Consider the following 26,339-nt stretch of genomic DNA (forward strand, 5'->3'; position numbering starts at 1 on the left):
CTAGGTAAACCTTAATCTCTTAAATGTCTCTTAATCTCTTAAATGTCCAAATATGTTATAAATATATGACCGAGGTCCAATTTGGAATTTGATTACAACAACTGTTATCACTTATATAACTATACAATCAATAACAACATGGAAAAGGATTACTTTATAAAAAACACATATACTCTCATATATACACATACACATGTATGTACACCCATAATATACACATGTATACACACTCATATATACACCTACATACACAAATATGTGTATATGTGTATCAGAAAGTAGGTGGCCTATAAAGACTGAAAATGACCAGGATATATAGCTAACTGGTAGAAAAATGTATGACAACAATTGTCAGGGGGTTACAATGAACCTTTGTCTCACAGTCCGACCTCAATCAAGCTGCTAGAATATACAGATATATTTAACTTGTAGAATGTTAGTTTTTTGAAGACTATTCTCTTAGTTACTTTGTTACAATAAATATACACATAATCATGTTGCTGAAATCAAGCAGGTTTCAAAAGAGCTAACTTTTCAGCAAAAATAGAAAGTGTAAACATTTTCAAAAGCTGGTATCTTTTCTGCCTCATGTCAAGACTTTGAGGGTCTTCCTCCACGGTGCTCCATGAGTCAAGTTTTAACATCTTCAGGAATGAACCAAGTACTCACCTGTTTTCTCATTTTCTTAAACAAGCACTGTGTTCAATTTTCTACATTCTATTTCTAAAGAAGAGTACTCAGGATTGTGTTTCTTCTCTTTCTCTCTCATCTATTTACCTGTATATTTTCTCTATTAAACCTTCTCAGTCATGTGTTAAAATGTTACAAGTTATAACTAGTTATTTTCAGTTTCCAAAATATCTGTCACTCAATATCCTGTAATTGCCTGTTTAGTAGCCATTATCCTCCATTACAACAGGAGCCCTAAGAAGGTAGATACCACATTTGTCTTGCTCAGTCTTTATTCCCAGCACCTACCACGGTCTTGGTGCACTCCTTTCCAGAATTGATGTTGAAAAAATACTTAACTAATAAATGAATATTCCCTTACTATCAAAATTTTAAGAACTAGAAAAGAAGCTAAAAAAACACTCAACTGAAGGATAAAAGCCCATATTTCATGGCAAATAAAAACAAAATCAGAGGGCGCCTGGGTGGCTCAGTGGGTTAAGCCGCTGCCTTCGGCTCGGGTCATGATCTCAGGGTCCCGGGATCGAGGCCCGCATCGGGCTCTCTGCTCAGCGGGGAGCCTGCTTCCTCCTCTCTCTCTGCCTGCCTCTCAGCCTGCTTGTGATCTCTCTCTGTCAAATAAATAAATAAAATATTTAAACAAAACAAAACAAAATCAGAGATGTAATGCTTTAAATTTCAACCTATCATTTGTTTTACCCATTTTGATCTTATTACTTTATCTTTTCTATTTATTTTATATTCACAAAAACCCTATAAGGATTTATGCCCAAATTTTTAAAATTAGATTTATAAACTAAAAATTCTGACAATACAAGATGTTTAAGTGATGCTGCCCCCAAAATAACTCTTTCAAAGGTCCTGGTAGAACTTGAATGAGAATCTTGATCTCTTCCTAGTAAAGAACACAAATTATAGACAATTATTAAGAAAGCCTATTTTCCCTCATCTACTTTTTTTTTTTAAATCAATGGAGAGTAAAAGAAAGGAAAATTGTGAGCTTGCTAATGAGGACAGAAGAGATATTTAAGGATATTGGGCCAAAGAGAAAAGCCCATGATTTTATATTAACTTCTGGGGTTATAAGAATTAGACTTCATATTCACCAATGTATTATTAATATCTGAAAACTATATTTGCCATATATAAGAAATACATTTCCTTAAAAATTCTACCTTTTAAGATCCCACATTCTGACAGCATTTCCAGAAGCTGCATAGAGGAAAGTGCCAGTTGGGTTTAGAGCAATTTGATTTATCTGGTTTTCTCCAGAAGGAATAGCTACTGTCCGGCTGGTACTTGCAGAACAGGCATCTCCAAGAGTAACTTGACCTGAAGATCTTAACAGAGACAAAACAAAGGGAAAAAGTCACATTTCTGGGCAAGAGTTCAGCTTAGGGTTCCTTGAATTCCTAGGAAACTGGCTGTAGGCACAACAAGCTCTGTGTCCTTTGGTCACTACGTCAACCATATGGAACACAGAACCTCACACACACATATCTGGCACTTATAAACACATTTAATGAGGAACTGAATAAACGAATGACTAAAACAAGATGATGTGGCTTAAAATTCTTAATTTGTAAGTCTCATATAACACTAGGAATTCCAGGCCCCGAGTTAGGGATGACCAGAATATCATTCAAAAAAGATTAAATGTCAAACACTTAAAAAAAAAAAAAAAAAAAGACTTAACAAATGATAGAGTGCTACAAAGGTAATTCTTTTTTCTGCAGCTTCCAGAAGCCCCCTGAGGAGCCAGGCCTTCCAATACCGCTTTTTGTCCATAAGAATTGCCTTTTGAATTAAAGACACTGAGGATTTTTCAAGGCATTTTCAGTTTTAGTTTACTCTAACTCAGTCATACATGGAGTATTTACCATGTGTTAGAGACTTAAACATAACTTATTTCTATTTCCTCGAATAAATTCTAAGTGATAAATACATTCTTAAAATTTGAAACATTTTCTCAGTTAACATCCAAAATATCAAGTTATAATTAATTATTTTAAATTTGACTTCAGTGAGTCAGCTGGACTGGCAGATTTTTAAGATACAGTGTTCCTTTTTCTATAAAATTTCCTTTAAGAGACTTGTATTCCGTACAGTAAATAATGAGTAGTTCTCAAAATACAAACTAGGACTTATGTTAATAATCCTTACTCTATGAATTACAAAACATAATCTTTCCTATGTTCCCTTTGCTTATTTAGAACAAGAGTTCACCTGTTTTAATTATGTAAAACAGTTTATCCATCTTATAGCAAGAAGAATCATTATTTGCTCTATATTTTAAAGACATATATGATAACACAGAAGACCAACTCATCCTCCAATTGTCCAACCTAACCCACAGTTATGAAACTGGTGTTCACACAAAAGCAGTAGGTCCTAAAACAAACAAAAACTCTCAATTATTCAATACCTGCTAATTAAAGGCTATACGTACTTCTTAACTGTCTACTATGGTGATATTAGCCATTTTTCCAAGGACTGGTATTCATTTGAAACAAGAAATGTAAATCATTTAACTACATCAAGTAATAAATACTCTGAATATGTAATACCTTAGTATTTAGGAGGGAGGAAATATGAAATGTGCACTTAGTTACAGATCAAATATAATTCATTCTTTCCTACTTAATAGCAGGCTCTCTTTATTATTTAAATTCAATTAGCCAACATATGGTACATTATTAGTTTTAGATGTAGAGGTCAGTAATTCATCAGTTGCATTCAACACCCAGTGTTCATCACATCACATGCCCTCCTTAATGCCCGTCACCCAATTATCCTATCTCTTCCCCTACCCCCTGCCTCCAGCAACCCTCAGTTTATTTCCTACAGTTAAGAGTCTCTCATGGTTTGTCTCCCTATTACTTCGCATTCAGTTGGCCCTCCCTTCCCCTATGATCCTCTGCACTGTTTCTTATATCTTATATTCCACATGAGTGAAACCATATGATAACTGTCTTTCTTTGACCTATTTTGCTCAGCACAATACTATCTAGTTCTACCCATGTTGATGTAAATGTTAAGTATTCATCCTTTCTGATGGCTGAGCAATATTGCATCGTATACATGGACCACATCTTCTTTATCCATTCATGTGTCAATGGACATCTCAATTCTTTCCATAGTTTGGCTATTGTGGACATTGCTGCTATAAACCCTGGAGTGTATGTGCCCCTTCAGATCATTACATTTGTATCATTGGGGTAAATACCCAGTAGAACAATTGCTGGGTCATAGGATAGTTCTATTTTTAACTTCTTGAGGAACCTCCATACTGTCTTCCAGAGTGGCTGCACTAGCTTGCATTCCCACCGACAGTAAAGGAGGGTTCCCCTTTTTTTGCATCCCCACCAACATTTGTCGTTTCCTGATTTGTTAATTATAGCCTTTCTGACTGGTGTGAGGTAGTATCTTATTGTGGTTTTGACTTGTATTTCCCTAATGCCAAGTGATGTTGAGCAATTTTTCCTGTGTTTGTTGGCCATTTGTATATCTTCTTTACAGAAATGTTTGTTCATGTCTTCTGGCCATTTCTTCACTGGATTATTGGTTTTGGGGGTGTTGAGTTTGGTAAGTTCTTTACAGATCTTAGATACTAGCCTTTATCTGGTATGTCATTTGCAAATATCTTCTTTCATTCTGTAGGCTGACTTTTTTGTTGACTATTTCCTTTGTTGTGCAGAAGCTTTTTATCTTGCTGAAGTCCCAATAGTTCATTTTTGCTTTTGATTCCCTTGCCTTTAGAGATGCGTCTTGCAAAAATTTGTTGTGGCCAAGTTCAAAGACCTCGAATTCTACATACTATTTTCCCCTAGTACTAGAGTCTTCCAGTTCTGTGTAATCCATAAACTTGTTTTTAGCCCGTTGTTCCTGCTGGTCTTCTGGGGGAGGGGCCTGCTGCGTTGCTTCTCAGGTGTCTTTGCCTGGGCAGAGTTGCACCACCCTGGCCAGGGGTCTGGGCTCAGTGTAAGCTGCTTCAGGCTGCTCTATGTGCCTTTTGTTCTCTGACAGCTTTCTGTACCACTTTAGCAGATGAAAATAAAAATGGCAGGACCCAGATCTCCAGTCCCTGAAGCTGAGAGATCATGGCCCCCACTTGTCAGTGAAACCTCAGAGAAAAGCAGTCAGTCACTTTTGTGTGCATCAAACTCTGCAGGTTTCTGTGTTGCATACCCTTATAGGTCCTCCTAGGGGAAAAAGGAGGGTCACTCAGGTTCTGCCACTTGCAGGGCCCCTTCTAGAAGAGCGGTCACTCTATTGTGCTGTGGTTCGCAGTTTATGGCAAACTCAGTGGAAAGCCTGCTCCTGGGCTTCCCCACTGTTGCTAGCTTCTCTGCTCCAGTGCATGGAAATTCTGCCAACTCGGCACTCTCACTCTTTCTATGACCCCAGGGATCCTGAGATCCTGGGATTCTGCCCAACTTCACCACCTGAGCAACTTCACCACCTGAGCATCTTTCGGGCTAGGACATCGCTCAGGGAAGCAGACTTCTAAACATTCTGACTTTGTGTGCCCTGTAGCTGGTTTATGGAGGCTCACTGTGGTTTATCTTCTGATACTTCCCCTCAAATTCACTCGGTTTATCTTCTAATATATATCCCCTCAGATTCACTTCTCCACACCTCCTACCTTGCAAAAAGTGGCTGCTTTTCTTTTCTTTTTTTTTTTTTTTTTTAAGATTTATTTATTTATTTATTTATTTATTTGACAGAGAGATCACAAGTAGACAGAGAGGCAGGCAGAGAGAGAGAGAAGCAGGCTCCCTGCTGAGCAGAGAGCCCGACATGGGACTCGATCCCAGGACCCCGAGATCATGACCTGAGCCAAAGGCAGTGGCTTAACCCACTGAGCCACCCAGGCGCCCCAAAAGTGGTTGCTTTTCTATTTGTAGGATTGCTGCAATTCTTTTCTTACATCTCAGGTTGAATTCACAGGTGTTCAGAATGACTTGATAGATACCTAGCTAAATTCAAGGGACCAGATAGATCGAGGTTTCCTACTCTTCCCCCATCTTCCCTCCTCCTTACATTTCTACCAGGCTCTTATATTATATTTTGTTAATAGTTTCTCCCCCTTATATTATCTCCATTCTTACTTTAACATCATCCTTTTGGAAGCAGACAGGTATAAATAAATAAAAGTACATTCACAGTCCTAACTTTTCATATATGTTGTACATATGAACTATTTGTCCCTTATGCTATTTGTCTTTAAATTACTTACGTCAGCGTTCGAATGCACTTTGCCGAATCTCTGATATCCCACACCTTAATATAAGATGTGGACACAGTGAAGACCAAACTTGTATAATTACAGTATTTTACAGACACAACGTTGTTGGGATGACCCCCCAATGACATTATCTCTTGCCCAGTCACCAGATTCCATACTTTACAAGTACGATCTACAACAAACAAGAAAAGAAAAATACTGTCAATATGAACTACATTAGGTTCTCTTAACAATAAAAATTATGTAAACAGTTTTTCTCCTATAAAAATGAAATGAAATAAGAAAAAAGTAATTATTCCACTAATCTGGAACAGACATCCTACCTCCATCCTTGACCCTCTGCTTCAGGTTCAAGGGCAAAGTACATATAAAGGATTGAATGAAAGCCAGTGATGTCTGGTATATGTATAATGTGGTATTTTTTAAAAATGATATAAAATTTTATAATAGTTGTATCATAAGAATCTTGCCTCAAATTGCCTCTAGATTTAAAACGGCATTCCCAAATCAGCCTCTTCAAAATATTCTGCTTTGATTACTCCTATCTCCTCAAAACACTCCACACTTACCCTTTTCTTTTCCAGTGTCACTGATTGATGGAGTTTATTTTTGACCACAAAACATAATTATAAACTAATTATTTGGGTTTTTTTTTGACATGTCAAATACATAACTATCCTGGAGATAAATTTAATTTGAATTTAAAAAGTACATTTTCACAGTGTAGATTCTTTAATTGGATATTGGATGGCTTGTCATTCACAATTCATATATTCTAGCTAGACTGTTATATTCCATTATATACAATGAGCAATAAATGCTCCTTGATTAAACCAAGTCCTTTAATGTCCCTCAATGCTAAAAAACTTTCACTAGCTCCCCAAATTTCTGTACATGCTACCTTTCTACCTTTCTAGCTCTACTGCCTATCACTTATCTTAAAAATACAGTTGACCCTTGAACAACATGGGTTTGGATGGGTCTACTTATATGCAAATTTTGTGATATAGTACAGTCGTACAGTACTAAAAATGTATTTTTCTTCCTTATGATTTTCTTAGTAATATTTTTTCTCCAGCTTACTTTATTATAAGAACACAGTATGTAATACTTATAACATATATGATATGTGTTAATGGACTATATTATTGGTAAGGCTATTAATAGTTCACTTTGTCGGGAAAGCTATTTCTAGTTCAGTTTTGGGGAAGTCAAAAATTATATGCAGATTTTCTTTTTATAAGATTTTATTTGACAGTACAAGAAAGGGGAGTGACAGGGAAAGGGAGAAGCAGGCTCCTGCTGAACAGAGAGCCAGATATGGGGCTTGATCCCACAAACCTGGGATCATGACCTGAGCTGAAGGCAGAGGCTTAACCAACTAAGCTACCCAGGCACCCCTATATACAGATTTTCGACTATGCAGGGGTCCACACTCCTAACCCCCATGCTGTTGAAGGTCAACAGCATTCTACTTTCAATCCAATTGGACTTAGTTTCCAAACATACCCCACTTTAAGCTCTATGTCTCTGCTGATGTTGTTCCATTATCTTGGTTGTCAGTCATTACCTGTCACTATCCAAACCATCCTATAAGATTCATCCTAAATATCTCCATGGGAAAGCCCTGCTTATTTCTCACAGACTGGCATAACAGCTCCCTTTTCTGAAACCCCAAAACTCTTAGTCCTTAATTCTTCAAGTATTTACAGTTGATCTCTAGTTGCCTGCAATTATACCAAAAGGGTTAAGACCGCAGGTTTGGAGATGAGTAGACATGGGTTTCCAATCGTGGTTCTTCCACTTACTACTAAGTTTACCTGGGAAAATTATTTCATTTCTTGATTCCTCAGTTTCTTTATCTGTAAAATTAGGATGTGACATGCATTTCACTAGGGTTACCATAAGAATTAAATGAGATGTAATCTGGATAGTGTTTAGCATAGTCTCTGACATATAGTTAAGTGCTCAAGAAATGGTGGTTGCTATATCTGATTCTCTTTACCCACAGTGTACATTGTAATGACCTTTGTCAATTTTTATATGACCTGGATTTCTAAGTTTAGCACCCTGCATGCATTAAGTACTCAGTTACTGAAGGGAGATGTATCCTCTCAACATTTTATTCATATAACATCAACAGAGGTCTTACTTTCTTCCCAACTATGTCATGATTTTATATAATTCAGGAAGTGAATCAGATTATCTATCAGGTTCTTATGGGTTTTAAGCAGTTTGACGGTTTTTTTTAAAGCCTGTTAAAAATGTAATCATCTTTTAAAAAATCTGCTAACTATCCACATGAAGCAGTTACTGGCACCTTTTGATCCAGTGAAGAGAAGATCATCAGTAGAATCCACACAGAGCACAGCTTTTGTGTGCCCTTCAGCGATGTGAAGACACTGCAGTGGAGAAGTTCTGATTCCTTTTGAAGCAGGAAATGGGTTGATTATGCCCCTGAGATGTGGGAAAGAACAAGACTTACTTCAGTAACTCTATGATGGGACTGACTATATTTCCCCCCTGACTTTAAAAAGTCTTTCTAAGTAATTAACAGAATTCAGACTGCTCCCTTATCTCTTTTTAAAGGAAAAGGACACAGAGACAAAACGTGAAAGCATAATAGTAGTGACAGAATCCATCAACTAATGAGGCATCAGCCAACAGGTGCGTTCTACAAAGAGCAAAGCCCACAGTCCATGAGACTTTCTCACTAACAAGTCCTTCTCCTGAAAGTTTAATGTAGCAATGCTGGGAGCTAGTTGATTATAGTGAATTCTGACAAATAAGAAAGGATAAATGATGGACAACTGGAAAGTGTGACACTTTGTCATGCTGGAATGTGACTCTAAGTCAAAAAGAACATTCTGGAGAAAGTACAACACATATCACCTAAAATATTGAAAAAAACAAATTTCAAATGAATTTGAAAAGAGATAGGAATGATAGCGTACACAGAAATTCTAAAGCAAGAGTAGCCCCAAACTATCAAGAAATTAAAGACGAAACTCTAAAAGTCTCAAAGAAGATTAAAAAAAAAAAATGAAACTTTAAAAGTACAGTGAGGCTCCTTGGAGAGCTTTCTCATAAGTTTAATATTTTTAACTTTTAAATTAAATTTAATTTTTAATATTAAAATATTTTTAATATTTCTGCTTTATGCCATTAGACTACATACTATGGAAATATATAGGAATTTAAGACAGGATCTGAATTGAAATAGTTGTGTCCAGAAGACTAAGTCCATGTATCATTGCTCACCGCAGGAAGAAAAGTTATGTTGAATTATGTCTGTTATATACAAGACAGGTGGCAATAATATCAAAACAAATAACAGGGATTAAAAAAAAACACATTTCTATATTCTTTGGTGGGGGGCAAATCAGAGAGGAGAGGGATAATCTTAAGCAGGCTCCATGCCCAGTGCGGAACCCAATGTGGGGTTCAATCCCCCAACCCTAAGATCATGACCTGAGCCCAAATCAAGAGTTGGATGTTTAACCAACTGAGCCACCAGGGGCCCTTCTATCTTCTTAATGAAAAAGAACAATCTTCAATATGTAATGGGCAGAAATGATTAAGAAGAAATGTAAGCCCAAGATAAGTTAGAACTGACAATAGAGAGTTATCCAATGAATTCAAGTATTTTTGTTTTCAAGCCATTATATCACAGATTTTAAAAGGATATACCATTGTGGACATAAAAATCATTGTTGGGTCACTAAGACTGATAAAGGGGACAAAACATGGAGACCCAAATTTCTAAAAAGCGGAGGGAAATAGGGGATTTCAGAAATTATAGATGGGTAAAACTTCTTGTGGCATCTCATAAAGGAAAGTAGTAAACAAATCATTATAAACACTTAAAAATAAATGTTCAGCTGTTAAGAGATAATGTCACAGAGGAAGTTCTTTGTAGGCTTAATAGCAAATTAAGGCGATGTCATATTCACATTACATGTTAACTCCAAAAAGATCCATACAATAAGTTTTTCAAATGATATCCTTGTGGATATGGTAGGTAAGTACAGAACTGTTATAGCAAGGAAGTTCCATCAGTGGCTGAAGAGGCACACCTAAGCAGTCAATGTTCCCGTCAATCTGGAAGGACATTTTCAAGATCTAGTGAATGTTTCCCTAGCACTAAAGACAGAGATGGCATATTTATTACACTGATATGTTAAAGAGCTAGATACTGTATTGCATTGTCTAAGAAAACAACAAACAAAATTTATTTACTTTAAGTACCTACTTAACACTAAAATAATCACTGGATATAATTTAAAGATAAAATTTAAAATGTAGAATATAGAACAGAATGCTCCAAGTAAGAAAACACTTAATAGTAGCTTAGATTTAGGGGTGCTTGGGTGACTCAGTTGGCTAAGCATCTACCTTTGGCTCAGGTCATGATCCCAGGGTCTTGGGATCGAGCCCCACGTGGGGCTCTGTGCTCAATCCAGAGTCTGCTTGCCTCTTCTTCTATTTGTGTGCTCTCTCTCTCAAATAGACAAATAAAATCTTTTTTTTTTTTTTAAGATTTTATTTATTTATTTGACAGACAGAGATCACAAGGCTTTAACCCACTGAGCCACCCAGGTACCCCTAAACAAATAAAATCTTAAAAAAAAAAAAAAAAGTAGTAGCCTAGATTTAAAAAGCTAAAGAGGTCGTTATGCTAAGTGAAATAAGACAGAGAAAAAAAAATGCCATATAACTCCTTTACATGTGCAATCTAAAAAAATATGTATTTAAAAAAAGCTCACAGGGCACCTGGGTGGCTTAGTGGGTTAAAGCCTCTGCCTTCGGTTCAGGTGATCTCAGGGTCCTGGGATGGAGCCCCACATCAGGCTCTCTGCTCAGCAGGGAGCCTGCTTCCCTTCCTCTCTCTCTGCCTGCCTCTCTGCCTACTTGTGATCTCTGTCAAATAAATAAATAAAATCTTTTTTTAAAAGAAGCTCACAGATACAGAGAAGAGACTGGCAATTGCCGGGGGGTGGGGTGTGAGGGGTGGCAGGGTAGGGGATAGGAGAAATGACTGAATTGTTTTCTGTGTTTGTTTTAGTTAAAATAAATACATAAATAGCTAAAGAGATTTTTTAATTGAATACAAGATCAATGAATCAACAATTTATGGTTCCTCTACCAACACTTTCAATAACTTGTTCAATAGAAGTAACTATATCAGGAGAAAAAATGTAATAGAACTACTATATTCTGCCAAGACCACATCTGGAAGGAGGTTGAGTTCTAGATGCTAGACTTTTAGGAACACTGAAAAACCAGAGACTTTCCAAAGCAGAGGAAGCAGAATGAAGGATCTACAGACTACATCATATAAGGAGCAGATGATGAAAGTAGACCTACTGAGCTGATAAGAAAATGTTCATTGGAGAGAGCATACAAGAGCAGGTTAAGGGCTGAATATTTAAAGTCATATACACCAAAAAGATGTATGTGGATTAATTCAATTAATTAATCCCAGAAGATTAATTCTGGCAGAGCCTAGGAGGATTGATGAATAAAAATGTAAATTTAACCTCAGGACTGAAAAAACAAACAAACTTTATTTTTAGGGTCTAGTTATAATGATTTCAAAATGTGGAAGTTGTTCATCATCACTAGAAGTGACAACAGAAATTATTATCACTGGATATATAATTACAAAGTCCAAAGTAGTATTTGCAGATATGTGTCAATGGAGATTCTTGAACTTAATGCTCAGTAATTGTTTGTAATCTAAGAAGTTAACCAAATTAAAACCGAAATGGAAGCCAAACCTCCCCAAAAGTCTGAATCTCCATTTTGAAATCCTGTTGATGTGAGGTCACATCTATGAACCGAAGCCATAGAATTAGAACTATATAGCTTCATATGTTCAAGAGGGTGATCTAACGCACAGTCAACTGCTACCATTACCTCTCAAACAGAAAATATGCATATATATTCCAACAAGTTGATCATAAAGAAAAAAACTCAGGTTAACAGTCTAAGTCATAACAGTCTGTGACATTAAATGTTGTAATATTACTAAGTGAATATTTGCCTCCAGTGACTTGTGTAAGGCATTGCCCCTGGGAGATACCTCTTTTTCATTTTTATGTATTTTAATATCCTTGATTATTCAGACTTCTAAAGAAAAATAATCTTAACATTAAATATAGCATTTTACTAAGATACTGAATAATACTCTCCAGTATTCACAACATTATGACTAATATTTTATAGAGATTACCTTACACCAAAGACAATTTTTAAAATACAGAAATTGAAAACATACATGCATGATATTTCTTTCAATATTAAAATTAATCTGTTCACATTCTAAAATATAGAAATCAACTTAAAAATTGTTTAAGGTCCAATATTGCAAAGTTGTACAACAAACTGGTCTAAAGGAAAAAAAATGTTTATTTTTTTCCATGCAAATCAGTAAAATCTTGTAATATTATAAATGAGATTAATTTCCTCTGCCTACCTTCTGGAGGATCTACTGATGATCGGCAAAATGGCCATAAACAGGGGAAACAAGTGCAAAAAGAGAGGAGACAAAATGATAAGTGGAAAGAAGAAATGATAGAGAGAAATTAAGGGTCCAAAAAAAAAAAAAAAAAACCCAGAACATGAAAAAATTCAACATTGTTATTCTTAAAACAGCATCTATCAGTAGAAAATATTTATTGTTTTAGAAAAACTCCTTTACTTTCTATTTCTTCTTATATTTTAGGTATCAGAATATCTTTTCCCCCCAGCCTATCTTTTTTTTTAGGTTTTCACAAAACCTTCCATAAGCTTTTTACTTATACTCAGTAAATCAACCAAAAAAATACCTTATTTACCTCCCACACTTTGAAGGATTAAAAACATTTAATCACTGAGGAACAATGAAATCAATATTCATAGAACTTAATTTCTTTCAGATAAAAGATTCATAGACAGAAAACAAACATCACAACCTTCTGTGCTATTATACAAAAAAAGTTTGCCACTGCTTTGTCTAAAAGGTATGACAAAAACATACTAAAATTAATATGTTTAAAAATATTAGTGTGTTTATATGGTTTACAACAAGTTATAGATACAAAAGTGAGATATGCTGATAGTTTCTAGGAAGGCATCTTAGAACATCAATGAAATGCCAGAATGTAGGAAAGATAGAAAGTACCTGTGTACCTCCGACAGAGAGGAATCACTTTCATCAGACCTACAGTGAAAGAGTTAGAATTATGAGGAGAAAGAACACAGAGGTCAATAGGTAAAGACACTGAGATTGAACTGAAAACCAACAGTGTGAATAAAAGAAATATAGCAAACATTTCCTTTATAGAGAATGCCCTACTTTTCTATTTGCACTGGATATCTGCAAATTCAATGTACAGCTACATTTGGTAAAATATATTATTCTTATGTATCTACTAAGACTTTGAGGACAAAAACTTGCTCTTAGTGATCTACAGAAAACCTATTAATCTTCACTTCTAAAATTTAGGCCCTGAAGAGGAACAATATCGAGTAAGTAAAAACATCACTTCAAGATTCTTCCTATTTAATTTGATTAGTACTAGAAAATTTTCCTCATTTAAACAGCTATTAATGAATTTTATCCATCTTGATAATTACTTTGGATTTAGATTTTAATGTGGAAGTTGTACAAATACATTTTTTATGTTTACATGCAAAGCAAATTACCCAAAAAGCAATAACCTTTGATTTTAACTTATCTCAAAAACATGGGAGTTCTCCTGACAAGGGAATCCCTCAGTAATACAGGACTTTAGTAGGATTTTAAAAATAGGTGAGCCACTCCTGTCAGTCCTACCCTGAAACTTCTAAGACTGGCAATAAGTCTGATTATCGTGAAAATCTATCCAGTTTGTACAATAGGCTTGGCAAGGAGGACAGTGAATGCTGACAAGGACTATAACCAGAAACAATATGTGGGATCTGCTTCTACTGAAATATGCTACTCTCAAAAAAGAGTTTGAAAGAAAATGATTCAAAAGGTAGGTGAGTCTTTGAACGTGTAGTCTGTTATTCTGAGTTTTAGCTTATAGAGATGATGACAGAGTCAAATTGGTAGTTTATAAAATATGTCTGTAGAAAGTATAAAGCTATGACTAGATTGTTAAAATTATCAAAAGACTGATGGAAAACGTTATGCCTGTGAATGTAAGGCAGACAAAATTTAGTCATTCTTATCACTAGTGAAAATAGACTTCCCAAAGACATTCCTAATGTTCTTCTACTGTTTTCTCAATTAAATGGGAGCTGTGACTTAACAATGATAAAGAGGTTTTTTCAATAACACATGATATTCATCTATCTAGATTATTTTAAAGAACATGTCATCTACTGATTAAGCTATATTAAAATCTAATCAAGAACTTTATCTACAAGTTAATGAGATAAAAAATTCTTTCAAAATGTGTGCTTCTCTAAATCTACAGAGCCATCTAGCATGATCTAAACATGCCAGGCAGATTTTAAACATCATCTTATAAATCTCAGAAGCTGTTGATGTACACAGGGAGATTAAAGCATAAAAAACAAATAATAGGGGTGGGAAACTGAATATGAAATACATACATCCACAATGTTACCATTAAAAATCAAAGCAGGTTAAGTCAGAGTTAATAAATACCTTACGGCGGGATTGTTAGTACTGAATTCTTGCAAGAGAAATTCTGGCTCAACGTGGAAACATTTTTTCACTTCAAATTTAAGGCAAATTGTATTTCTCACACACCTCTAACTTCTCTTTCCTCCACAACCCACTTTCAGTCCTAACCCCCTCCACCTATAAAGGAACTGTCTTTTATTCTTTTATTTTATTACTAAAGTTTTGTGATGGATTTGTGTCAAACAAGCAAATGGTAACAACATATGACAATGGTCTTTATAAGCTGTTATATGCATGGAATGTAAAATGATTTACCTCTTTTCAACTCAGGCTATCTGGATTAGAGGCTTTTGTGGGTTTAGAGAAGCTGAAGAATCCCAAGAAATGTAAATTTCAAGTGACCTCAAAGATATTTCAATTCTAGTTTACTTAGAAAAGAAAAGGCAAGACAAGTGCTGAAAGTATAACTATGCAAATCTACAACAGGGAATAATGTTCAGCAGGAAAATAATTTTCTCTCATCTTTTCTCTGTGCTTCATTTCCCATTAGAGAAACGTATCAAATATGGCAAGAGTTCACAAATCAGACCTCATCTCCCACACAGAGATGGCTAAAATGTTCTCTACAGACTGTATTGAAAGGTTCAGAATACTGTAATAAACAGAGGGGCTCTTTTCCATAAAGACTTACTTATCCTGCTGAACGGATGTGTTTCCCTGAGAAACAGTAAGACGGTTAAAAACATTCAGTTCATTACGGGGCCGGCTTGGTGGGGAAGAAGGAGGTGAAAGACTAGCCTCTGAAGTTCCAGAATCTGAGCTACAAGAAAAAAAGAACATTAAAATAGGTGGCTTTAATTGGTTATTATTTGTTAGGAATGTTATAAGAAACACGCTTTAAAAAAAAAAAAAAAAAGCTTTACATTAGAGAATTCCTTCCATCCTTTCTCTTCCTTTTTTTGTAAGATAAAATACAACACTGAACAACTAAAAACAAACAAAAAACCTTTTTCACTGGATTGTGTTACATTGTCCACAAGATGGCACTAAAGAAAAAGTTCAGTCTGCTGAAATCTAAATTCGTTACAAAAAGAGCAAGCCAAATTTATTTTAGAGTTAAAACCAAGCTACTCACTTGACAGATGGGGAAAGAGATCCAGAGTGTTTAAGAGCAATTTGCTTTTTCAATGATTCACATACTTTTATTTTTATACTAGTTATTTGCTCCAAACCCCACCTCCCAATTATCCTTGAAACATTCAATCCAGTAGAAACAGGGAAATTACATCTTTAAATTCAGGAAACAAGGATGATTAGAAAGATAATTTCCATAACATTCATGTCAGCCAAACCAGGGGTCCAAGTAGACTGTGTTGGCATAGAGGAGGGATGGTATAAGATTGTCCACGTGGGTACAGAAAATATATGAAAACTCCTTTTTATGTTTATTTTTATGTTAAAAAAATTCGCTTTACTAATATTTAAATGTAGACTGCCACTGATACTCTCCCTCGAGACCATGTCAGGGTTCTACGAGTCACACACAGCACCGCAGGTGACCTGAGGGAGGAGTGGGTGTGGCAAAGGGTAGAGAGGTGACAAGGGGCTCACACCCCTCCATTCAACTTCCCACAAGTTGTCATATTGCAACTGACAAATGCCCAGTTAAGTAGATCATCAGATTATATTATGTGCTGTTAAGTAAATAACCCTCACAAAACACACGAAGTTTTTAAAAAAAATTTCAGCAGAAAACAATTTAAAAATAAAAGAACAGCAAGGGAATGGTACAACTAACACACCCTATGACTAACACTAGTTTTGTCAGCTACTTTAAAGAGGTAAAAATCAGTGGCAGTTTGATCAGTCAAGAGCAATTTCAAATTTTTCTATAAGACTATCTGAAATACAGATTCACTAACCTTCATCTCAACTGTGTATGAACTTTTACAATGATATGAACAAATAATTGAAAAATAAATAAGGATACATGATTTGGGGCAAGCGTTCAAATATTTTTACAGGTGTCGTGTGTGACCAAAAGGCATTTAGCCAAGCCCACAGCTGACCTGATTGTCTTATTAGTCAAATCAGTTATAGCCATAGAACCAGCCTACACCTGGAAAAGTGTACGACTATAGTCCTTTAGCATCCAAGTGCAATAGACATTTTATGCAATATAGTTGATAGAAAGTATGCGTAACTTACTGTTTTTGTTCCTTGGACTTTGATTTTTCTGCTTTTTCATATGCTTTTCTTCTGGTTATAGGGGAAGGCTCTGGTAATTTTTTTTCTGATAGAGATGACTGTCTGGAACTAAAAGAGAAAAAGACTCTTTAATTATCAAATTTTAAAGATATACATACAACTTTGTCAGATATTCAACCCAAAAATTTTAATAGATTAATAACTCGAACTTGAGAAACTATTACTTGGGAACAAGAAACAAAACTAGGAAAGGAATATATTACATTTGTAATTAGTTGACAGAAGCTTGACACCTATACGTTTAATTTTTAAACTGGCAGTCTTATTAAATATATGCAAACCCATTATCTTTGAATACAAATATCAAACCTAGACTGCCAAATAGCTCAAATCAATTGTTTATTTGAAACACAGATAATTATGTTGCTTAGAATTATTTCAGTTGAAAAAAAGTTGTCTTTATAGTCTTACAAAAACAAAAATATTAGAATATTAGAATATGAAAAACAATGAGATTTAATGAATTAATATGAAGACACAGTCAAAAACAGACCCACAAATAACACCATAATTTTACCTAACTAGTATTTAGATATTAGTAACTACATAAATTTTAATAATAAAAATATTCTTAACTTTAAATGCTGAATAGTAGCTATGTAATTAACAATTTAAAACTCTTATTTTTGCATATGATGGTAATGAATTTTGATTAAAAAATGAATTTTTGCTATTGTAGGCTAGTTATATTAATAACAAAACATACTAAGGAATTATAAAGCAATATTACCAGAATAAGAATGGGCTTACTTGATTCCCATTTGAAAGTGAAAGCTAAATATTTAAACTTCATGTACCTGACTTTTCTAATCAAAAGAAATCACACTTCAAAAACCCTTCATCAAGCTAAATCATAGAGGCCACCTGAGTAAATTATTATACATCATGCAGTAAGTCATACAGTAATGACTTACTAAGAGTTACCACACCAACCATGTCCAACTCCTAAATTTTTATAGGATGACACAAGCATCTGAATTTATGAAAACCTGAAAACAGATCATGTGAAATGACAGAGTCCAAAACATATATTCTCCAACCTGTCAATAAGGATACACTTTAAAAATGAAAAAAAGGGAGGAGGGCAAAAAGAAGGTATTACCTGAATGTGGTTTCCAGGCCACAGATTTAGTCTTGGAGTCCCAAAAGTCTCAACTTAAATCTGTTCCTAAAATCTATTCTGTTTATATCACTACCTTCACCAAAAGCATTTCTTCAACAGTCATCTTATCAAAAAAGCACTGAAGCCATAAGCTATACTGGTTAGCATTCTATATCAGCAAATCCCATAGTTAATTTAGTTAATTACATAGGCTACATTAAGCACATGCAAGAAAGTTGTCATCATTAAAACTAAATTGGATGGAAAGGTAGCAGATGGGCTTACTGAATGGAAGACGACAGAAATATCTTCACAAAATGAAAGAAGTTTTTAAAAAGTTTTTTAAAAAGAAGGGAGTTATGGGAAACAGATACTCAAAGGGGAAAGTTTGTTATATTTTATTATTTGCTGAGTCCTGTAATATGTGCCATTTTTTGGTCAATATTCCTCAACGCAGTAATGTAATCATTCTATAAATCATTTGCTAGATCATATGTGAGGGTTACTGGGGAAAAAGTCATTAAAAATCTTTGCCAGTGAATGACTAATCTAATTTTAATATAATTATCAAAAAACACAAACACACATAGTGTACACACACTATGGGTAGAGAGCTCTTTGTGCTCAAGACAGCAGTGAAAATTCTAAATAAGTTTTGTTTTGAAGAGAATGTCTTTTGTTCATATTATCATAAATGGGAGAGAGAATATTCTCTCCTGCAAATCTTTAATAATACCAATAAAAACATCTTGTGTATACTTTTATCCCAGACATGCAATGCAATGTGCTTCAAGGCAAAAAATTAGGAAAGCTTAAAATGATTGTTTGTAATTGATATTTCTTTTTCTTTATAGGGTTAGCAAAGGTTTGCTATCCTGACCAGACACTTAAAACGAGAAAATACATTAATTTAGAGCAAATCTGAGACTTTAAAGCTTCTGTTTTATATAATGGTTTTATAGGCATAAATACCTGATTCGATGTTCCTAAATAAATTCTGTCTGTAATTCATAACTCAGCCTTGACCCTTAAGAATGACCTTCAATCTTAGAAACAAGCAATGCAACTGAACAGAGAATATTTCATCTTAAATGATTTCAAATGTCAAAAAAATTAGGGGAAATAAACCTAACAGAAAATCTTTTGAAAATCAGAGATCTTATTTACATAATTTTTAAAAATAGAAATAAGAAATTAGCAACATGCAAATAAAAAATTAAAAAAGAAAGAAAACAAAAAAGAAAAGCCAAAACAAAGGAAGTTAGTGTAGCTGGGCCAGACTTACATGCTGCCTATCTTAGAAGGGAAGCCAGATGGGGGAGGGAGCTCTTTTTCCCTAGCAGAAGTACCACTTGTCTCTGTATTCATTCCAGGCTCTTGCCCTTCTGCAACAGGTGTAAGAGGGCCAGGCAAGGAGGCATCTCCTGTACTAGTGTCTGAAGCTAGTTCACTGCTATCTGCATACAGCAATTCCATTTGAGTGGTGGTTCTCCTTCGGGCCTAGTCAGAGAATGGAAGGAAAAGCAATCAGGAGCAAACTTTGGCAGAAATGATTAGGGAATAGAGATTTAATATTAGTTTGAAATAGGTAGAAACATTGAGCATGTCATTTCCTAGCAAGTGTATCAAACACAGAATGTAAGATAGTAAAACAAGCCAGAGCTATAGCCAGATAAGATCTTGAGAGGCCATAATAATAGCCAACACTTCTATTGTACTTACTGTATGCCAGGCATTGATCAAATGCCTTATTATATTAGTATGTACTACCATTATCCCAATGAGGAAACTAAGGCACAGAGAAGCTAAATAATTGACCCAAAGTCACACAGCTATTAAGGGGCAAAGCCAGATTAAAAAATAAGCAACTTGCCACCAATATATCTGCTATCCCTGCCATTCATGGCCAGGTCTCCCAACATAGAATTTTTTAAATAAGAGAAAGAAGAAAGAAATTAAACCAAAAGTTAACTGCAGGGAAGCTCAACTAAATTCTAAATTCCTCCATTTAAATATTTTTTTAAATATCACTTTTAGTTTTAAATTTTTGATATCGCTTTTTAAATCTGCTTCTCAGATTTGCAACCTTGTCCTCCTGATGCCTTAGCTGTGTTTTTAACCTACTTGGTAAGTAATTCAACACCAGCCTGCACCAGCTCTTGCATCATGGTGAGGCAGGGGAAGGTTATTTTTCTAGAATCTAAACTCACACTACACATTCCTTTCCCTGTTCGTGAAAACTAACTGACTATCCTGTTGTTGCTCTGTTGTTATTATCACTAAGGCATCAAAGGATAAGCAAGGGGTTTATCAGATTATAAGCCTCTAAAGAGCAAACACCCTGTTCTATTCAACTTTATATCCCCTGCACTGAGCACAGTGCTGGTACATACCTATTTAACATACACAGTCAACTTTACTTTTTCAGTGATGAAAAATAGATAATATGAGATCATTTAAGGTATCGTTGAGGTTTAAAAGGAGTAGTAGGTAGCACCTTGGAAAACTTCTGGGAAAAAGGAAAGCCTTCCAACCAGTTTTTTACCTGGTCAGTTCTCCTCACTGCCAATAGCCCAAGGCAGAGAAGAATATGTTCTTAGGAATCCCTAACCACAGTGGTTCCTTCAGCAGATGACCTTAGGGCCCCACTTCTCGCCTCTCCAGCATCTCAGCAGGGCATGAATAACTAGGCTTTCAGGGAGCCTGAAAGACATTCAGGACTTTAAGAGATTCTCTCATCTACTTATGATGGAATCCAAACCATACTAGGATGTTTTCTCTGAGTTTGGGTAACTTCTGCTTAGTCACTTAGAAAAATAAAATACAAACCACATGTTGCCAAGGATCGTACATAAAGCCTGGAGACTTTTTTTTTTTTTTTTAATTGGCTTGACCAGTGGTTTAATTTTTTTTTTAATATTTTTATTTATTTATTTGACAGACAGAGATCACAAGTAGGCAGAGAGGCAGAGAGAGAGAGGGAGGAGGAAGCAGGCTCCCTGTTGAGCAGAGAGCCCGATGAGGGGCTCAATCCCAGGACCCTGAGATCATGACTTGAGCCGAAGGCAGAGGCTTAACCCGCTGACCCACCCAGGGGCCCCTTGACCAGTGTTTTAAAGACAAGTAAATCCTACATAAAAATCTGTATTTAAGGCTTCTTTGGAAAAAACAGTATCTAGTAGTCTCAGGGCCTATATTCCTCATGACAAAAATAAGCCAGAGTTAAGTGATGGTTATTTGCTTAGAAGTGGCCTGTCCTCTTTAGGGAATCACAATGACCTCTACTCATTATTTTACAGCCAGCCAATTACTTATTTACATTACCTGACTGTTCAGTACAGTCCTTCAATCTGTCCTAATGCATTTGCAGTGTTATTCTTTCAGGATCTGATTCTCCCCACTCATTTAACAAGTATTTACTAAGAACTACAAGAATTCTTTGTTTTTAAACATCTTAAGATGGTTTATTAATTCATCTATCAAATGCTACCAACTCTCAATCTAGAATTTTAACATTCTAGAATGTTAAAATTTCAAAAATTTCCTGCTAATTTACAAATTTTGCAAATTCATGCTGTATGCCACTACAGCATCTATCATCTCCTATATTACTAGGAAATTTCAGTGACTTCAAAAAATTAGCACATTACTTCCTTAACAGGTAATAAAACTTTTAGGTAAAACCTGGAAGAAAAAAAAGAATTGCTCTCCACAGTCATGTCTTCTCTAGTAGATAAAGTGCCATAATGTGCTAAAGCACAAGTTCCAAAAAGCAGAATGTTTCAATATACTTTTTTTCTGAAGGAGAATATGGTAATTATAGAACTAAATTTCTTATACAGGGGAGCTCTGGTAAAAGTATGCCAATTTGCTAACCTACTAAGGGTCTGAAGCCTATGTGTGTGTTTATTTTTGAGAGAGAATGCGCAAGCGTAGCGGGTGGGGAAGTGGGGTGGAGGGGCAGAGGGAGAGAGGAAATGTTATGTAGGCTCCACACCCAGCACAGAGCCAGACACAGGGCTCGATCTCATGACCCTGAGATCATGACCTGAGCCAAAATCAAGAGTCAGACATTTAACCAACTGAGCCCCCAGGCACCCCTAAAACTCATGTGTTTAATAGTGATAACTAAAAACAGTGGGAAAGGATGCTTACCTGCTATTTTCAGTTCTCCTTACCTTGCTTTTAGGTTTCACTTCTCCACAAAGTTTCATAAGGTCTGAAGATAGTGTGCTATACCCAAATAAATAATTAACCACAGATTAAAGGGGAACTTAGAGAAAACTGTATGTCCTCTATGGATTATAACCATAGAAAGCATCTTACATGTCTATGAGGAAGAAAAGACAATATTTAAAATCAAAATGAACTAATTAAAAAATAGTTCATTTTCTTCCCTTAAATATCCCAGTAAATTTTATTTTAAAATTTGTGGTGGTTAAATATGACTTAGATTGGTTTCCATAATACCGTTTCTAATGCTACTCACTTAGCCATAAAGTTCAAATTAGTTGTTTTATGGCAATTGTTTGAAGCAACAAGATAAAAGTATTTAAAACATTATAGAAACAAGTAAAATCTTTAAGTTTCTAAGGGCTCTCTTACCTTCCTTCTGATCCTGGGCTGTTTAAGGGTGCCTCTTCATCAGTACTATCCTCTACATTTTCTAAAACAAAAACAAATGTCCAAAAGCTAAGTATTATCCACGTGTCATAATCTGAATGATAAAAATGCCCATGTCATAATAAACATCAGCCCAATGTCTCAACATAGGCAGTTCGGTTTTAGTTACTGAATCCGAATAGAAATGTAGAAAAATATTTCTAAGAAACCCCTCTGATTATGTGTCCTAAAATGAGAAAAGGTGTTCAAAATAAGAAAAAAATCACAAGTTTGAATCATAAAACAAAGAAAAACAAAATTCATAGGATGGAAATGAGATCATGTATTTATCAGAGTATGTGTAACTGTATATTTTTCAGAGTATATACTTATGCCAAGCCCTCCAAACATGAAAAACCACTGAGTAAAATATAAAATTAAAATAAATGTTGCATGAGCTCCTTTTAATGTAGTAAGCCAATTTCAAAAACTATGTACGTGTAAACATACTTTCTATATTTTAATCAGTACGCCCCTGACTTCAATATCTTCCTTTATTTTTATTTTTGTTTTCAAGTAGAGGGTAAGCATGTGTGCCTGTGTGAAGGTATCGAGAAATTAAACATCCTCATGCAGCTCATTCACACGTACATAAAAGACAAAAACAGGAGGTTTGCATGCAAGAGTTTTGTAACTGAATACAAGTAAATCACCACTATTTCAGAACAACTGTAACAGACTGGTAGAAGAGAGGAGAAAAAGCAAACAAGGAAATGAGGAGGAAGTCAACAAATCAAACAGCCACTGAAAGCAAACTATGTAAAATGTCAGTGAGCCCCTACATAGATGCAGGTTTTTAAAACATACACATTTTATTATAAAACCAATCCACAAAAGTAACAACATTACAAATTACTTATATTAATGAAAAATATGTACAATTCTTCCTCTTTTCACTTTTAATTCTATACATGCGGGCAACTAATTCCTTTCTCGGATCCTCCCTTTCTTCTTCACTGGTTAACAGATATTTCGTTAGAAATTCAGTAATAGTTGATAGGTGATAGTATTATCTAAAATGGAGTCCATCGAGGACCCACACAAAGGGAATTTATTTTCTGGGGTGAAGAAAACTGTGGTCTTGAAGGCAGTGTGCATCTGAAAGCCCACCATTAAAGGGAGGCTCAAGGACTTGCTCCAGGGACAGGATAACTGAGTGCCAAGGTCATTGCCTTCATTGATAATATAGAACATGAGGTTATAAAGAAATGACAAACTAGTCTTCATTTTCCCATGTATAAAAGCGGGCTAAGATTGGCTAGTATTTTTCTTGTAGAAACCAGTTAGTATGAAACCAGTTAGTATGTTAAACATCATGTGAGTATTTAGTAAAAACATAACTCCTGCTGATGCATGTATGCACAATTAGAGATAATTATGGTTTGACATAACCAACCTGGCAAAATGAGAGAGGCCCCCACCCAGAAAGTCACCAAGTCAAAGTCCTCTTCAGGACTGAACTTGGTCTGAGCACTACAGTCTTTGGGCAAGCGGTCCCACCATCACCCCACTGTTGTACTCTTAACTCTGAGAACACACATCCACGCCACTATCAGCTTCTTTTCTCATCACCAAAGAACTAAAGCTTAAGGCAAAGAGACATGCAACTCCCTAATGCCTTTCAGCTCATCTTTACCAGTTAAAGTTGCACAGTCTCATGTCACTGGAAGTTAACCAAGTATTTTTAAGTATTTAAGTTTAAAAAAAAAAGAAAAGTAATACAAATAGTATATAGAAAATGGTTAGCATAGCAGCCCAAAACCACTATCCTTAGAAAGGCCTGCTTGCGGGCACCTGGGTGGCTCAGTGGGTTAAGCCGCTGCCTTCGGCTCAGGTCATGATCTCAGGGTCCTGGGATCGAGGCCCGAATCGGGCTCTCTGCTCAGCAGGGAGCCTGCTTCCTCCTCTCTCTCTGCCTGCTTGTGAGCTCTCTCTATCAAATAAATAAATAAAATCTTAAAAAAAAAAAAAATGGTTAGCATAGCAGCCCAAAACCACTATCCTTAGAAAGGCCTGCTTGTGGGCACCTGGGTGGCTCAGTGGGTTAAAGCCTCTGCGTTCAGCTTGGGTCATGATCTCAGGGTCCTGGGATGGAGCCCCACATAGGGCTCTCTGCTCAGCAGGGAGTCAGCTTCCTCCTCTTTCTCTCTGCCTGCCTCTCTGCCTACTTACAATCTTTGTCTGTCAAATGAATAAATAAAATCTTTAAAAAAAGAAAAAGAAAAGAAAGAAAGAAAGGCCTGCTTGGTAAGTTGGACTTCGCCTGGCATCTGGAAACTTGACTCTCAGAGTGTCCCAGTCACTAGTTAACTACTGAAGGTACTGAAGGTACTTAGAATGTTTGTATGGTCTATGCTAAACTCCTGCCTTCCTTCTGGGAGTCTTGAGTCCTGGTACCTACTACATAGAGAGTACATATGTGACGAGTCCTCAGGAAAAATTTCAGGTTCTGAGTGTATGGACTTCCCTAGGAAAAATGTTGTACACATGCTGCTGCATTTTCATTCCAAAAGGAAAGGAACATACTGTGTTATCTCCCCAGGAGGGAGAGCATAAGGAAAACCAGACATGGATTCCTCTGGACTACATCTGTGGTTTTTTTCTGTCTTATGATTCAGCTATGTATCCTTCCTACATCAATCTTTGCCATGAATACAACCATACGCTGAGCCCCATGAGTCCTCATAGCAAGTCTCCAAAGGTATGGATGATCTTAGGGACCCTAACATAGGGAAAAAAGAAGAGGATAATAAAGATGTTCTTCAAAGGCTACTAAAGTATCCACACATTAGCAAGGCCCACCTTCTAGCCTTATGTTCCATCATTCTAGGCCATGTACTTGTTGCTCAGGGCAAGAACCTGCCTGAAGGCTCCATGCGTACAATACTGTGGCTGAGTCTCTGCCTTTTAGTTTAGTCATTATTACCTGGAGTGACTCTTCTCTCTTCCTCTTCCACCTTATCTTTTGCCTAGCTAACTTTTTTCTTCTTTTGTGTTTCAGCTCAAATATCACCTCTTCCGAAAAGCTTCTATCAACTACTCCCTTCCTACTGGGTGGCCCTACTCTGTGTTCCTATTAACTCCCTGCTATAGATCTCAGTCACTGCCCTCACTGAATGTATCCTATTCTTCAAGGTCTGTAACCCTCAGCAAGGCATCAAGTCAATCAGGGCAAGAATTTGTGTCTTACTTGGATCCCAGCACTCAGCCCAAGGCATGAGGTAAAATTATAGTTAAGTGCAGTTCTCTAGCTTCTGTGAACTTAAACTTCCATTTTTTTTCCTCTTTCCATGCTTTTCCTCCAAAGCACCTTTAGGTTAGATTATGGCCCCCATCTAGAGCACAGACTTCAGTCACAGAGACATATGTTACATCAGCTGAACAGGTTTCCACTCTCTGGTTCTGACCCTTTTTCAACCGTAGATAAATGAAAATTGTTTGAAAGTTATAAAAAAGTAGCATTGCCCATTAAATAATCAGTTTAATATCTTCTGCACAAAAGGACATTAAAAAGGACATGTGCATTTTCTTCCAAGTTAAAAGAGACGATGGACTTAAAAAAAAGTTCACCTATTATTATGGGCTGGGCCACAAAGAACAAAGACAAGGAGCAGGAGAGTGAGGAGGAAAAGCAAACAGCAAGAGCAGAAACGTGCCTCAAAACACGTGGTATGCCAAAAAATTCTAGTTATGATCCAGGAATTTGGGCAGTCTTGATTAGGAGATAACCAATCCTACCTTTTCTACCT

At 35.9% G+C, this 26,339-nt stretch overlaps 1 protein-coding gene across 12 annotated transcripts in view; it reads right to left on the reverse strand.

The window, feature by feature from the left end:
* The window catches only part of KIF21A (kinesin family member 21A), a 152,525-nt gene that overhangs the window by 8,127 nt on the left and 118,059 nt on the right, over positions 1-26,339 (reverse strand). For 5 of the 12 annotated variants that reach the window (XM_044228728.1, XM_044228727.1, XM_044228723.1 and 2 more), the window contains 10 exons: positions 22,534-22,594; positions 22,107-22,161; positions 19,214-19,428; positions 16,767-16,868; positions 15,250-15,378; positions 13,104-13,142; positions 12,417-12,431; positions 8,259-8,395; positions 5,930-6,110; positions 1,866-2,030 (listed from right to left, as the gene is read on the reverse strand). In XM_044228728.1, coding sequence (XP_044084663.1) covers positions 1,866-2,030; positions 5,930-6,110; positions 8,259-8,395; positions 12,417-12,431; positions 13,104-13,142; positions 15,250-15,378; positions 16,767-16,868; positions 19,214-19,428; positions 22,107-22,161; positions 22,534-22,594 — 1,099 coding nt within the window. The remainder of the gene's footprint in view (positions 1-1,865; positions 2,031-5,929; positions 6,111-8,258; positions 8,396-12,416; positions 12,432-13,103; positions 13,143-15,249; positions 15,379-16,766; positions 16,869-19,213; positions 19,429-22,106; positions 22,162-22,533; positions 22,595-26,339) is intronic. The other 7 variants (XM_044228730.1, XM_044228729.1, XM_044228721.1 and 4 more) reach the window with 3 other exon arrangements.

This window comes from Neovison vison, chromosome 12 (genome assembly GCF_020171115.1).
Source record: "Neovison vison isolate M4711 chromosome 12, ASM_NN_V1, whole genome shotgun sequence".
Classification (NCBI taxonomy): domain Eukaryota; kingdom Metazoa; phylum Chordata; class Mammalia; order Carnivora; family Mustelidae; genus Neogale; species Neogale vison.